The sequence below is a fragment of the Calonectris borealis genome, chromosome 5 (genome assembly GCF_964195595.1).
Source record: "Calonectris borealis chromosome 5, bCalBor7.hap1.2, whole genome shotgun sequence".
In the NCBI taxonomy this organism is placed as follows: domain Eukaryota; kingdom Metazoa; phylum Chordata; class Aves; order Procellariiformes; family Procellariidae; genus Calonectris; species Calonectris borealis.
The window spans coordinates 35,616,899-35,631,857 of NC_134316.1; the positions used below are offsets into that span (position 1 = coordinate 35,616,899).

Sequence of the window (14,959 nt, forward strand, 5' to 3'; positions counted from 1 at the left end):
GGGAGCCAATGTAACAGTTCGCCACCATCCAAAGAGGAAGCTGCTTCTCCCTGCCCTCAGCTACATCCTCCTACCCTCTGCCTTTAGCTGGTGCTGGCAGATCCCTCAGTAGGCTGAATATGGGCACCAGGGCACCACGTTTTGTGTCATTTCACTGAGGTAAATAAGGCTCAGCAAAGCAACTGCCAGCGGTCATAGCTGATGCAAGGACGTAGGAGGAGGTAAAGACAATGTCACGAGGAAGAAAATGAGATCTGACTTCTTCCGTAATAGTGAGCTGTCACATCAATTCGTGTTTGAAAAAGCAAGACTTGAGATTTTTTCTGCTAGTATGTACCAAATATTTTGAATGCTGATGTAGCTTTGACGATGTGTCATGGATGGAGTACTAAACTGTTTTTGATCATCAATGCAAGCTGATCTTGAACCAGTAGACTTAAATGTCAGAAAGGGAGATTTTGGTAGGGGCCTGACAAACAAACCCTTAAACACCAGGGAAGATCGTCAAAGTAAGGTGTAGGCTCTGGTTTTAGAGGTTTTACAGAACAGTTTAGGCACACATCTGTTTACATAAAGTTGATAATGTTTTGGAGAAAGATTAGAAACACTAGATGCCCGGTGGAGGTCCCTACTGCTTAATCCTGCAAGTTACAGAGATCATGTACTAGAGACCAGCAAAAACAGAGAGAGTAATCTACATCTGAATGTGTAGTTCATGGATCTGTTGTGGTTTATGGGGTATAATCTCAGAGCTTTTCTGTAATGTCACGTTCATGCCAGTAGCAGTGAAGATGTACTACATAAAATAGCCTTTAGAAATTACTGTTTTGCCAAGTGCTATTAAAAGACAGACTTCATTTAGCAAGATCCTTTTATAGTTGTCTTTTGTTACCCTCTGCTATGGATGATGTACATACATTTGCTTAACCTGGAGACCTTTACCTGCAAGCGCTTAGGGATGGTTGCCATGTTGTTACATCGTAAACCTGCAGTTAGATAATACTGTCATTCCATAAGTAAACTGTCAATCGTGTTATTCCGGGGAGAAAAATCGCAGCGGGAAGACAAGACACAATCCTAGGAATACGTAATACCTTATTTCTGTAACCGTTAATCCATCAACAACCTTCAGTTTATTTTTAGGCTATTGTGTTTAGCTGAAAAGGGAGATCTTGAATATTCCCCCCAGGTTTGTGTCATCTTCTTAACTGGACAAATCCAGGCAGCAAGCGCCCGGCCGCGGCAGGTACCTACGAGAAGCTGGCGGGGCCCGGCTACGGGGGAAGGGGGGCGAGGGCCGTAGCTGCGCACGGAGGATGCGCGGCCGCGGAGCCGCCGCACTCGCGGAGCCGCGCCGGGAGGTGAGTGCGGCGCTCCCGGGGGCCTCCGTGCGCTGCGGAGCTGCCCCGGGTGCCGGAGAAGGGAGGGGGGTTGCGGTCCAGCTTTCCGAGGGCGCAGCACAGAGCGCGGGGTGGTGCAGGCAGCGGAGCGGCAGCCCTGCTCGTCTGCAGGTCAGCGGAGAACGTTTTGTAGAAAGCAGGCTTTTTTTCCTCCAGACAGAAAAAAGGTGGCTCGCCTGGCGCGCAGCTCTCCCCTGCAGGGGCTGATGAAGCGGAGATGGGCGGCGCGGTGCGGTGCGGCGCGGTGGAGCCGCGCACAGGCGTGGCGGGGAATATTTCCAGCATTGTTTTTTTTCAGCCATTTTTGCCTCAACGACGTTTTCAGGTGTCTTGCGTGGGGCGGTGGGAGCAGTGGAACATCTTTAAACGCCTGGCGTGGAGAAATCAGGCAGCTGGGTGTGTTTGAAGGAAGACAAGAGGGACTTGAGGGTTTTTGTTTATTCAGGGAATTGGAAGTGATGTATTTTAATTGTTCTCTGATGTGAGAGGAAAAGGAGCTTTAAGAAACAAGCGTTCTGATTAAAATTCAGCGTCTCAAAGAGGACAGTAAGTGGTGCTTGGTTTTGGGGGGGCTTTTTTGTTTGGTTGGTTTGGGTTTTTTGTTTGTTTGTTTATTTGGGTTTGTGGTTCCCCCCCCCCAATTAAACTGCACTGTGCAGCCATTTAGTGAAAGGGATTCAAGGAAACAAATGAAACCTATTTGCTTCAGGTGGGGAAGATGATGCATATGAAGTAGGAAGCCTCTTGTCTTAAGGTACAAAGAAAATATAATCCAGGTTGTTCAGCAGTTTTTAGTGATTCATTTTTCAGGCAGTGCAAGAACAGAGCTTGGAAAACACAGTTCCTGGCTGAAGAGTTCTTTGCTTTTAGCGCAGAGCTTTATAAAATAGCATAATAAACATGGGGGGGAGGGGAAACATATTCTCATTAAATGAAACAGTGGATCCATTTTGTTTGCAGTGACTGTTAACGGATATTATGGGCAAATGCAAATCAGAAAATTGATTTCTGCAGTTTGCTACTTAATATTTTTTTTAGAAGAGAAGAATCTATCCACCCTATTTCCCCTGCTCCCCCCTCAGCCCCCCAGTTTTCAGCTGGCTAGATTTTCAGCTGCCCCTAGAAGCTGTCGTAGTAAACTGTGATGTGCAGTAGTAAGATCATAAGTTATTTCCAGCATGCGTACTGGACTTTTTCCACTATCATTTATAATCAAATTCTTTTCTTTTTCACAGGATGAAAATGGCTACCAGAATGACAACTACCTTGCTTTGTAACATGATATTTCTGCTGGCATTTGGATTGGCTTCAGCTTTTAGCCACAGCCCTAGGACCCCTGACAGGGTTTCTGAAGCCGATATTCAGAGGCTCCTCCATGGGGTTATGGAGCAACTGGGCATTGCCCGACCCCGGGTAGAATATCCAGCGCACCAGGCTATGAATCTAGTTGGTCCACAGAGTATCGAAGGTAGCTAATTTCTACTTTGAGTTGTGATGAATTTATTAGTATCCTGTGGTAATAATTATTGTTTTGTGTATAGATGCAGAATATCCTGAGCTTAAAATCATGGACTTCTTCACCACCTTGTTGCCTGATCTTTGTTTTAAAATCATCATCCATCTTTTACCTTCCTTAATGTAATGATTTTTGCAGAATAAGTAGTGGCGTTTTTTAATGTACAGGCTTTGTAGAAAAAGTCATGTTATCTTAGAAGTGTCTGATCTCTAGTACCTCAAAACAATGAGTTTACTAAATTCTTCCCCAATAGCGTGTATAAATATATCACATATTTATTTCATGTGAAACAAATGTGAGCTACAGAGCCCAAATTTCATGGATTTTTAGAAACATTTGCAGACCAGAAGAGATCAAATGTTTGCAGTGTCATGCGAGATAAAGGGAGCAACCTTAAACGGGGGGTTCTTACGTGCTGCGGAACCCTGTGCAGCCCCCGCGGGATAGGATCCGTGCTGGAGCGCGCGGGGCTGCTGGCAGGAGGAAGCCAGGGCTCCGGCGGCAGGATGGGAAGGACACAGATGCTCCTCTCTGCATCCATACGTAGCACCTCAACGCTGTGATGAATGCTCTGGGCTCAGGTTCATTTTTTTGGCCAGTACTTCTGGTCTCACTCTGTGTGAGTAAATTTTCCTTGGAATCAGTCTTTTATAACTACGCAAACCATCTGAAGTATCTGGCTCAAATGTTAGGGTGGTAGGATAATGTTGCAGTGTATTGCTATTTGAATTGTAATAAACTATCTTTTATTTTGGGATTACAGCAAAAGGTTGAAGGTATGCAACTCCAAATACTATAGTTTACAGGCGAACATCAAAACAGAGCAGAAACTCTCAACCCTTCTCTCAGAATTAAACCAATTTGACACAGTGTAGCAAGTCTTCACAGTCCATAAGTCTGTGCTCTTTATTTTGTCCCCATTCCAATCCACAGACTGTCCCAGCCGAATAGATACAACTGCCTTAATGCAGGCTGAGGAGAAGGTTAAAGCTAGGCACTTCTACCAGAAAATTGCAGACCTAAGTTTATATCTTTTCTAAAGAAACTCTGATGGACATATTCTTTTCTGCAAACTTAAATGACAGAGATTAGGCTTAAGGAGTAAAATTTGGTCTGTGCCCTTTCCTCCTCCTTTATGAATACTTGTATGTAGAGAAATTGGGACAGACTGGTAGAAGTGACTAATTTTACTCTCCCTCTTTTCCCCAGACTTTTTTTTTTTAAACCTTAGAAAAGATAAGTAAATCTGGATCTCTGACAAATATTTCATCTCAGCTGTTTGCCATTACTTTCTAATTACAGTGTTAGCAAAAACCAGATTAAGAATCTCTTCTTTTAAGTATTGAAACGTTTCTGGTACTTGTGAGACTCAAATAATAGTAGTTTTCCAGTCATTCATACAGTCTTCCACAAAAAGCAGGTTGAACAAACCTTTTTTTCTTTTTTTCCCCCTCTTTCTTTTCTTTTTTCCTTTTTTAAAATAAAAATACCTTCTGTCTATGTAACAGAGTAAAACTGGAAGATGATAAATCCAGTTTATTTATTATATTTAACATTCCCCTCTTGATCAGATGAGGATGACTCTCTTTTTTCAAGTCTACCATGGATATTTAACAGCTTGTTGAGAAATTTCTGCAAAAGCAAAAAAGCCTTGTGAGATGAATGCTATCAATCAGCGTAGAAATAGACATGCGAATCAGACCTTCATGTCAAACATTGCTTTTCATAGAGTGTTTGCGGTAAGGTTTTCAGATAGTAATTACTTGCTCTTTCTTTGGTTTCTTGTGGTGGTATCTATCTATCTACAGATAGCAATATAGATATCTCTTAAAGTATCTGATTAGAAACGTCAACTTAAGAAAGTGTTTTGAAAAGAAGAAAGTTGGTTCCAGTTACAAGATTAACATGGTCTATGTCCTTCTACACAATATTTTCTCATACTGCTTTTTTTAAAAGCACATATAATTCAGTAAATTTTTGCCATAAGTTTATCTTTAAATGTAGACCATGAATTACAGGATAGCTAATCCAACAAAAGCTGCATTTCGTTCTGTATGAGTGATTTTAGTTATTACATTGTGAAAGACTTCAGAATTTAATATACCAATTACCAATTAGTTAACAATGCTCTGTTTCATCCTCTTTGCATATTTATTTTTGCATAATTTGGGGAAAAACCTGCACAATGGGTTTGACTTCCTCTTAGGTGTCTATTTTGGAAACAGAACTGCTAAAATGGCATGGTAAGACATTTATTCAAAACAGTCTAGTTCTGTAAGAGATTCCCATACATCACTGTTATCACTGGCTAATAATTCTGTGTGCAAGGACTTAAAAAAAATCTACAAGATAACAGAAGGGAAAACTAAGGGGGAAGGGAAGAAAGAGGTTTAACACTAATAGGAATATGTCACAGCAAAATAGGGTTTTCATCCTAAATACCATGATGGCAAAGTGGTAATTCACTAACTACTCTCCTGAGGCGCTGTCTTTACTGGGAATTTTTGCCTGAAAGTAGTGGAGAGTAGAATTGGATATGAAACTCTTGTTATTTATGAGAAATTCTGAGCTGCGAGGAGGGTTGACTTCCAGCCATTTTTCAGACCGTAGGTTGCAGTGACCAATGTAGACAGTTTAAAACCTGGTTCATCCCATGCCAGCGTCCTCCTTGTCAACCCACTGATTGTTCTGGAGTGCGTCTGTTTCTCATTTTGACCAGATATTGCATCTCAGCATAAAAAAACTTTATCAATCAGAGCTGAATAAATTTAGTATGTTCCTACAGAAAATGGTTTTAGTTAACAAAATATTTTTGTCAGAATTTGCAGTGTAGACCTGCAAGAGCGTTGATAGCTGTGGATGCGGAGCCAGGATTCCAGAAGTACCACTGATTTTCAAAAGGCCAAGATTTCACTCGTTGTATGTGTACACTTGCAAACAAGGTGCTGTCAGGAAAAATTAATTTCTGTGGCTTTGGAATTTGGAAACAAATTTAGGCTGCCATAATATAGACAAGTTTATACTAGCAGCCTGATTATAATGAAATGTTTGCAAATTTGAGTGATTATTATAACAACCTTTTCCAGCTGAATAAGGTCTTAATAATTTTATATGTAACAAAAATACTATTAGTTAGTTCATAAGCAGACTTCCTAATTATGCCCATTTTCCATCTCAGCTATCTACATTTTTTCCAGTGTTAATAATCAGATTTTGACTTTAAAATGCTAAATACCATAGGGTGGATGTGTTGCAAGCAACTATAAATGGGCTTTCCCCATTATAAATGGGGCCCCCCCGCCCCCCCCCCCCAAAAAAAAAAAAAAGGCTTAGGGCTGCCGTGGCTGGTGTAAGTGAAGTCACAAACTTGCTCTGTACCAAAGACAACTAAAAGATGGACATTGTTCGGAAAATACATTTAGCAGTGTGTGTTCTCTTCCCTAAGTGACCAGATAGTTTTCTTGTTGATGGATAGAAAAAAAAGTACAGCGTGTTAGTTGAAAGAAGTTACTCTAAAAATTTATAGATTTCTTATGCTGAAATCTATAAATACATGGGGTTTTTTTTCCTTCTCCTTCCCTTTGCATTTGTGAAGTTACCTGTTACCTCGGGTCAAGCTGCTAAAATAGGAGTAGAGTCTAGAAAATGCCCGCTAAGGAGTTTAATCTACCAAGAAATTACTGTGAAGTTCAAGCTGTGCGTAAGCCGAGGAGAGCTCGGAGCTCCAGGGGACCGTGGGCGCGGCGGCTCGTCCCTCCGGGCGGCAGCGGGACCCGCGGGGCAGGATGGCTTCTGTTAGCCGAGGGGAAGCCGTTCACGGCATAAATACGTGACAGAAAGCGGAATTTGCGGGCCGATTCCCTGTCCTGGCGTGCCCAGCCGGCAGATGGAGCCTGGCAGCCAGCGCGGCGGGAGGAGCCAGGCCCTGCGGGGGGGGGCGCCGGGCGGGGGTGCTGCTAACAGCCGGGGTGGTACCTTGCGGGCAGCGGGCTTTTGCTGACCACTGAACAGGTTTTCTTTCTGCACACCCCCGATGCCTAACAGTAATAAACCCATATTAACTACTTTAATTTCTCTGATAATATTCCTCTCCTTGTTAATTTATCTTTTCAGAAAGCTATATCGGAGTCACTTAGCAGTATCTATAAAAAGAGGGAAAAACATAGAAAAGCAAAATAGGGATTTTTAATGAGTAGCTGGGTTTCTGTAGTTACTATTTAGGTTTATCACTAAAATACTATACAAGCACCACTGGGCTATATTCAAGTTTTCTATAGACAAGAGGGGGCTGTATCTATTAATAGAGGACAAAAGAATAAAATAAAGACATGCCTTCAACATTTCAAAACATAGAAGTTATTTTTTCTGGCTGGCAGGGAGTTTATGAAGTAAGAGACCACGTTTTTTTTCTTTCCTTGCACGCTTATAAGTTTGTGCCAATACTTAAGGTTTTTTTTGGGGGGAGGGGAAGGGAATACATGTATAATGCAAATTTCAGGACTATTATACCACGCCTAAGAGAACAGTAAAATCTCACTTAAACACACGGGGGCACCAGCAGCTCAGCTCGGGCAGTTTATAGCACTTAACTTGCTAATGGGAAATGTGAACTCCTATTTTCATTTTGCAAATATCATCTTCTTACGTTTTCATTGCCTCCTGTACGATTCAATACAATAGAAACCACCCAAGAGGCTTTGTTTGTTTGTGTTTGATTTGGTTTTTTTTGTTTTTATTTCTTAAAAACACTTCAAACGAGATGATGGTTGATAAAGGTGCTGGCATGACAGCCCAGGGAGTCTGAAGTTTTCAATCTGCAAAAGAGGCGTAATGCTGTCAACCTCAGTGACAACGTTAAATGGTGTCTCTTAAATCCTGATCGTTTGTAGGAATAAGAAAATACGACGCCTCTTTGGGAGGCTTTTGACTCTCCTGCAGAGACTGCTTATAGCTACTGAGAAAAGGTTGGGGTTTATTCGATTATTTGGAAAGGAAATAAATACCTGTTTATTGTTTTAGAAAAAGGTAGTTACTGTTTGCCTAATTGAGATATAAAACTCAAAAGAGTCTCGAACATTATGCTAATATTTCTGCTAACAACTGGTAGTTAATGACTTGTCAGCACAGACTCTGTACAAATAGCACTTTGCATGAAATCTATACTGTCTGTAAAATTATGCAGATTACTCACGCATGTTAATAATGTCTGTTTTGTTTACATTTTCCTAATAAGAAAACTAAGACAGACAGTGCTGGATTACCTTGCTGTCTGGCCTGTAACATACCTGCAAGACTGCTACTTGTTTCCTACAAGGACAGTAAAATCTTCTTATTAGAAAGTTGCCAAAACTTTTGCTTATGAATCCACTCAGTGAAACCAGTGCAGAAATGACCTTTGCACTCATTTGCTTTTGGGCTAGTGTGTGCTACGCTTATACTCGAATATATTTGGACTTCCTTAGGTGACTAGAAGTAATAACCATTGATGCATGGGAGTATGATATCTGGGGGTCAGCACACATGGCAGTGTGATGGCTACGTCCTCTTTGCCCTAGTTTACATCCCCTATGCCAGCGTCCGGGGGCAGCAGTGTAGGGGTCCCTGGGCTGGCAGCGTGCCGCTGGGCTGGGGCAGGCCTCCCCCAGCCAATTCTGCTGCTTTGGGGCCGCTTTGTAGTGTCAATTTAGAGTAAAGAGACCACACAATCATTTGGGATTTGGATTATTGTATCTGCTCTATAGAGAAAGTCCTGCTGCAGTTAAGACATAAAGTTACATTCACATTGGGACTGCTTTTGCTGAAGCACACATGACTTTAATCAAATGCTGCGTTATGGGCCTGACATTTAACAAACAAAATCAAACCCCAACATCACTCTACTAGACTCTGCTTTCAGGGTTTTTTTTGCAAATTACTGAAATAGCCCAGGAAATATGATTTCAAAATTTAATATGGACATCTGAAATTTGTAACATAAAATGAAAGTGGTAAAGCTATACTTTTTTATACATTAGTATGGTAGACATCTGGATTTGTATAGATCTGACTAAAAATACCTATCATTTTCTTTGTATTTTATTCCCCAAATTGTAGTGTCAAATGTAACCAGAATTCGAGTATCAGGCAGTGGTGCATGTCGTAAGAAAGGCGCTTTAGAATGCTAATTCCTGAATTTAAAAGCTAATGATGCTGCCAAATGACAGCAGTGGTTTACAGTGGATTTTCTTTATCTGAGTAAGTGATATGGCACAGCTTTGTGAAGAAATTGCTTGTAAAACGATTATACCTGTAACTCCACAAACAGGAAAATAATGAGGTGGTGTGTCTTTATTTGTTCTTTATTGAAGACAAGTGTTTGAAAATTTTACTCAATATCCTTGCTTCCACATGAATTTATAAGCCATGTCAAGCGGCAAATAATAAGAAAGTGAAGTTGGTGTTTGTTTTGTGGTGTGGAGCTGGTATCGCGTTACCTCAATGTGTTTGACACCTTTCCCTCTTGAGGAGCAAGGGCAGCGAAGGCTGTGAGTGCTACCACTGTGGGCTCTGCCACTTCTGGATTTTGGGAACTGCCCTTCCTCGATACCCCGTGCTGTGGGAGGTGCGCAGGCACGGCTCTGGTCTCCTCCGTGTGTCTGGGGAGAGGCGGGGAAAATTCTCAAAACTAGTGTGCTCGTCAGAGAAGTCAGTCAATGGGGAGCGCAAGAAGAAAAGTGTATTAATCACTGTTTCTCTCTAGATCTTTGTTGTTTGCATGTGGGTCTGACTAAGGGACCTATTTAGATTCGAGGCTTTGAACCTTTTCTTGAAACAACGTGCGTATAGCAGTCCTCTTCTCCTGGCTGCAGGAGGGAGTGCGGGCGTCGCATCCCTCTCCTGAGGAATCAAGAAGGTAAAGTGACTCCAGCTCTTAAAAGCTCCTGCTAACCACTGCTAGCTGGTATAGACTACTTCTGCTATTCATAGAGTCATCTTTAAAAGATGCTACCAAAGGAGAAAGCAGTTTGAGATGGGACTCTTTCAGGGGAGAAAGGTGGCAGGTCTGTAAGGATTTAGAATTAAGTAGATTCTCATGTACCTAAAGGTAATTAATCGATTAGAATGGGATTTGTAGCCACAATTATTTTTTTGTATATGTTACTAGAGGGAAATAATCCAAGAAGAGAGGTAAGAAACTTGAGGAGGAGAGGGAATGTGATAGCTTCTGTATTGTCTGATACTTTATTGTAGTTCTGTTTTCTAGTGTTGGCAGATGGTATATAGAAATTTAATGAAACTGTAAAATTTTATCTAGCAATGGAATATGGTCCATAAGAATTTAAAATTCTGCCCGTGAAGATCGGCCAAATTATGATGAGCTCTTGTTTTCAAAGATTTTTTCACTCCTTGTCTTTCACATGCATAAACTAAATCCTTGGGCACATTAGTTAGGATTTATACCTTTTTGCAATTGTTCTCAAAATCATGTGCATTTCCCCTGCTCCCATCTGAATTTTAAATTAACTTGCAGTAAGAAAAGCTTTTTTAATTTATTTGGTCCTATGGAAAGATATTTTAGAAGTCTAGACAAAGAAGAGATTCTTGCTTTTCTTGGTTGTGGTGTCATGTGCAGGAGATAAGATCTTTGGCACGCTCCGGAGGTTTCCAGAGCTATTCTCTCTGCGCTGCCCGTCCCGCGTGCTTTCAGCAGTGTCCTCACAGCTGCTGCAGGGATGAATGAGAAGAGGAATGTTCCCAGCCGCTGAACAGGAGGGAGGAAGAAGCTGGCCTGAGTCCCTCTTGCAGCACCGAAGAGCAGCGTTGGGCCTGGTCTTACCTGGCAGGGCTCTTCATCTCGCCGCTCTCTTGCATCTTCATCGTCTGCCGACACTTTTATTCAAGTGCAAAAGAAACCTCATCTTGACTGGGGCCATGTTGGCAGAAGTTTTGAATAGCAAGGCCTCTGCTTTTGGAGTTGTGAGGTTGTATTGGCTCACCAAAGCAGAGACTTGGGAGCCTTGTAGCCCCACACTGGTATTGTTCACCATGAGGTCGTTTGGGGGAGTTAGAAAATCTACCCTGGTGGCATCTATCAGATGGGCATGTGAAGTTTTAAACACTTCTGTTGAAGAAGCAGCTGGGACTTTGAGCCATCGGCATGGAAAATGGAATTGAATGAGTATGAATGGGGAAATGAACAGGAAAACTTTGTGAAGTTCAGTGGAGCAGTAGACAGAAAACACGGTTCCGTTCTGGACAATTCTGGTGCCTCCGTGCTTCACATTACAGGAGCGAAAGGAGGATTTGTCTATGAGTGTGTTGACATTGATGGAGCATCTGGGCTTCTCACGCAGCTGGTGTCAATGCCAGTGAATAAAGTGCTCCAGTCTTTCATTGGCATATTTACGTTTATAGGATTGAAATCGTGTCCCATCCCTCGTGGGATAAAGTAGGTCACCGGCTTCCTTTCGTTGCCCTGTTTCACAGAGCCATGCGTGCACACGTGGTCGTTAGCAAAGTGACGTTAAGGCAGCTACAGGTGCGCGTGGTTTGCTGGACGTGCTTTCCCTTGGCTCCGCTGATGCGTGGTAGCTGGGAGCCAGCGTGGCAGAGGGGCCTCTTGCTGCACACTGCGGGTTGCACCGTGTTTGTAAAAAGGGTGAGCTTGTCCCCACGGTGAAGTGCGAAAGCTTTCTGCTCAGACTGAAGGGCAAATTAATATAGTCCATTAGAGGACTGTTCAACCAAGGGAGGCATAGGAGATTGCTTTTGCGCTCTGTCAGCAAGTGAGCTGCTGGATTTTTTTTATTGTGTGTGCAATTTGAATAATGAATAATAATGGAATATAAGCTACTGTTATGAATTTATTGTGAGAGAGGCATGGGCGTTACTTTGGCCCTAACCATTTCACAATAAAAGCATTTCATATCTTAAATATTTGCACTGTTTGTAATTAAAATATGGGATAAAATGGAATTATTCACTGAAAGCAAGGTCAGTAATTCTGTGATGTGTGTGCTTAAGGCTTTAGAAAACACATTGAAAGGAATTTGTTCCTCTGCAGAGAAAAAGAAAATTAATCTTTATAGTTTTGTGAAACTTTGTGTCATTAAGGAGAAGACAAGATGACTCTGGGATGCTTGAGTATGTATAGCTGTAGTTTTCTTGGGTTTCCTGAGGCATGCTCTTGAATGGTTAAGGAAGTTGGCTAGGTTTGCATTTTTCTGTTCTTGGTTCTCCCATGCTCTTTCTCCTTCCCTATTCCCTTATTCAGCAGCTTCTGTGGAATAGAGAAAATGTGATAATTTATAATTTTTTCTGTGCCTCTCATTTCCTGATCTTAATCAATCTCAGCAACCAGGATAGGACTCTTTAGGATGAAGCTAGCTGAAGACGCATGGGGGAAATGGCATTGGGACTGTAAAGCTTTTAGTGATGTTAGAAAGGGTAAGGAAAATGAAAATGCATTTTTTGCATTCAGGATTTTTTTGACAGTTTGAGTTAATCAGATTACGTGGTGGGGAGTCTTGCAGATAATAAAGAAAGGAAAAAGGACGTTAGTGGATTGTGTCCCATTTTAAAATACAAGAGCACCAGAAAGCATTCTGCCAAATTTGCCTTTGATTAGGGATGAGATGTCACTTTTGAATGTGACAACGACACAGCAAAGGTAGATATGGCAAGATGACTGGGGACAGACGTGCAGGATAGTATGGAAAGCTGTCACAGCGAAAGGAAAAAGAGCTATCTCTGTATCAGAGAGGACACACTGGGAATAATTTTGAAGATTTTTCCCAGTGATAAGAACTAACAGTCTAGAATAACAAAAGATTTTGCAAAGTAGCAAAGATGGTATTGCATCTCTGATTAATATCTATTTACTCTCTCAGGAATCTTACACAAAGGGGATAAGGTGTACCAGGCTTCCCTTGCAGCTCATATTTGCTTGGAGTTTGTACAGCTCAAGATCATAAGAGGTGCAATCCTTACTCGGGGGAAGTGCAATCCTCTGTGCATCTGGGAAGGGCTTGGACACGCTAAGAATCTGCTTCGTGATGTTTAAGAGCAAAAATATGAAAACGAGGGCATCTAGCATGACTCTCTAAGTAAAGGGCTTTAATTTGGGATCTGGGACTTATTTACTCACAACATGAGTAAAATGTAAAATCATGATCCATTCTATTTTGTATCTCCTTGCTGAGATTGGCCAAACCACCTCTTTCCTGAATTTGGAAGTGGGGTAACCCTATCTACTCTGTGACGTGGGAAACTGTTCCAATCAGACTGAAAGGCAAATTTGTCCCATTATTTGTCTTTAAATGCTCTGCAATCATTTTACACTTTCGAAAATCCATTCTCACTGACTTTCTTAAAATGACTCTCTGGGCGGCAGCGGTGCCCGTTCGTGTTTGATGTGGAGCATTGCTGCTGAGAGCAGATTTGTTTCAGTTGCGCTTTACGCTGCCAGTAGATGGGTAGCAGCAAGTAGAACTGCAGTGGACTAACAGCATTTCCGTTGGATGTGTTTGATCAGGGGAATATTCAATATTGGCAGGAAACTAGTTGCTCTTTGTGTTTTCTTTTCCTTTTTTTCCCCTCCAAGAAGGGAGTGGTTGTGTTGTCCTCCCACCCATAGAGACAGTATTGCTCCTACAAAGAAATGAGCTAAAATGTGTTCACTTTAAATTTTTTGTCATTCCAAGTATCTCTAATTGAGATGATACCAGCAGTTGGTGAGATGATTAAAGACTTTTCCAGAATTATAGGAAAGGGGAGAGGCATTGTTCCATTTTTGCTTTCCACCCTGCAACAGTTCAAGACCAGTGCCAGAAGATGGTTGCATATATGCATATATTTTAAATGAAATCCAGAGCTTACTTATGACAATACTGACCTCAGTCTAAAAGACCTAAACTTCTAGTTTATCCTTTAGGGATGTAAAATAACTACATGCTCACACAGAAATCCTGCACGTGAAAGGGAGCTGATTGGTTTGGAGGGTTTTTTTTTGCTAGTATGTGGCACACAAAAGCCAGTTCATACAAGAAGTAGGGAGAGATGGGAAAAACATAGATTTATCTAGCCCACCCTTTCTCAGTACAAGGGTCTTCTCTGCACTATTCTTCTGGACTTTTGCTAGTCCAGTTTCAAATAACTTAACAATGGTGTCTCTCATGCTTCCTTTGGATACGAAATTACAAAAAGATCCTCAATATTTAGTAGTCTTGTCTTTTTCTTTCAGCCTCTGCCTCAAGGTTCAAGAGACCCATCTTGTGCTATTTTTCTAGCTGACTGTATGTGTTTGTATCACAATATTTTGACTTGTTAGCTGCAGTGTATTTAATCCTAATATGTTTCTTCAAATCAGTAACATTACAATACAAAAACTAATGCAGCTTGTGAATTACTGTACATAATACCCCTAGTTGGTATATTCATAGCATTTCATTTTTATTATTGCAGTCTTTACTGAGTGCACTATTTATCAGAGTTTATAAGGAATGAGCTTTACCAATGCTATTGAATCACTCAAGTGTGCTAAATTATGGCACCAGAGCAGGTGCTATTGTCTCCAGCTCTTTTGGAAAGAAAGGGAAAACCCTTAAACAATCCTGGACGTTTATACCTAAAGGAAACAATCCTTTATATTAATATAAAAAGATTGTTTTGTACTCAGTCGAGGGAATTCTTGGCAGTCGGTTTAAACTTACATGTATATATAGCACACTGGAGCCTGCTAAGTACCTCTGTTTTCTTTATGGATGGAGCTTTGGTGCCAAGAGGTCTGCACCACATACAAGTGTAGATATGCTTCTATCTGATGGATTGTCCCATAGTGAACCACATTGTATACAGGATGTTCAAACACGTATTGATTATGTGGTTCTGTAGTTTACAGCAGAATCATAACCTGATGCTTTTAAGTACATACGTACAATCAATCTTCATGTGAAGGAGCTCAGTACAAAAGAAATATTTTATGCTACACGTTAGACGTTAGATTAAATGACATTAGATTACATGTATGTTATACATTTTTTAACCTCATCACCATAGCGTTATT

General features: G+C 41.3%; 1 protein-coding gene across 4 annotated transcripts in view; it reads left to right on the forward strand.

The window, feature by feature from the left end:
- The first annotated feature begins 1,315 nt into the window (after positions 1–1,315).
- Positions 1,316–14,959, forward strand: part of SCG5 (secretogranin V) — a 31,232-nt gene continuing 17,588 nt past the window's right edge. The window contains exons 1-2 of one of the 4 annotated variants that reach the window (XM_075151787.1): positions 1,316–1,361; positions 2,636–2,868. In XM_075151787.1, coding sequence (XP_075007888.1) covers positions 2,637–2,868 — 232 coding nt within the window. In that variant the 5' untranslated portion in view covers positions 1,316–1,361; position 2,636. Of the gene's footprint in view, positions 1,947–2,065; positions 2,155–2,635; positions 2,869–14,959 lie in introns of those variants that run through there. The other 3 variants (XM_075151790.1, XM_075151788.1, XM_075151789.1) reach the window with 3 other exon arrangements.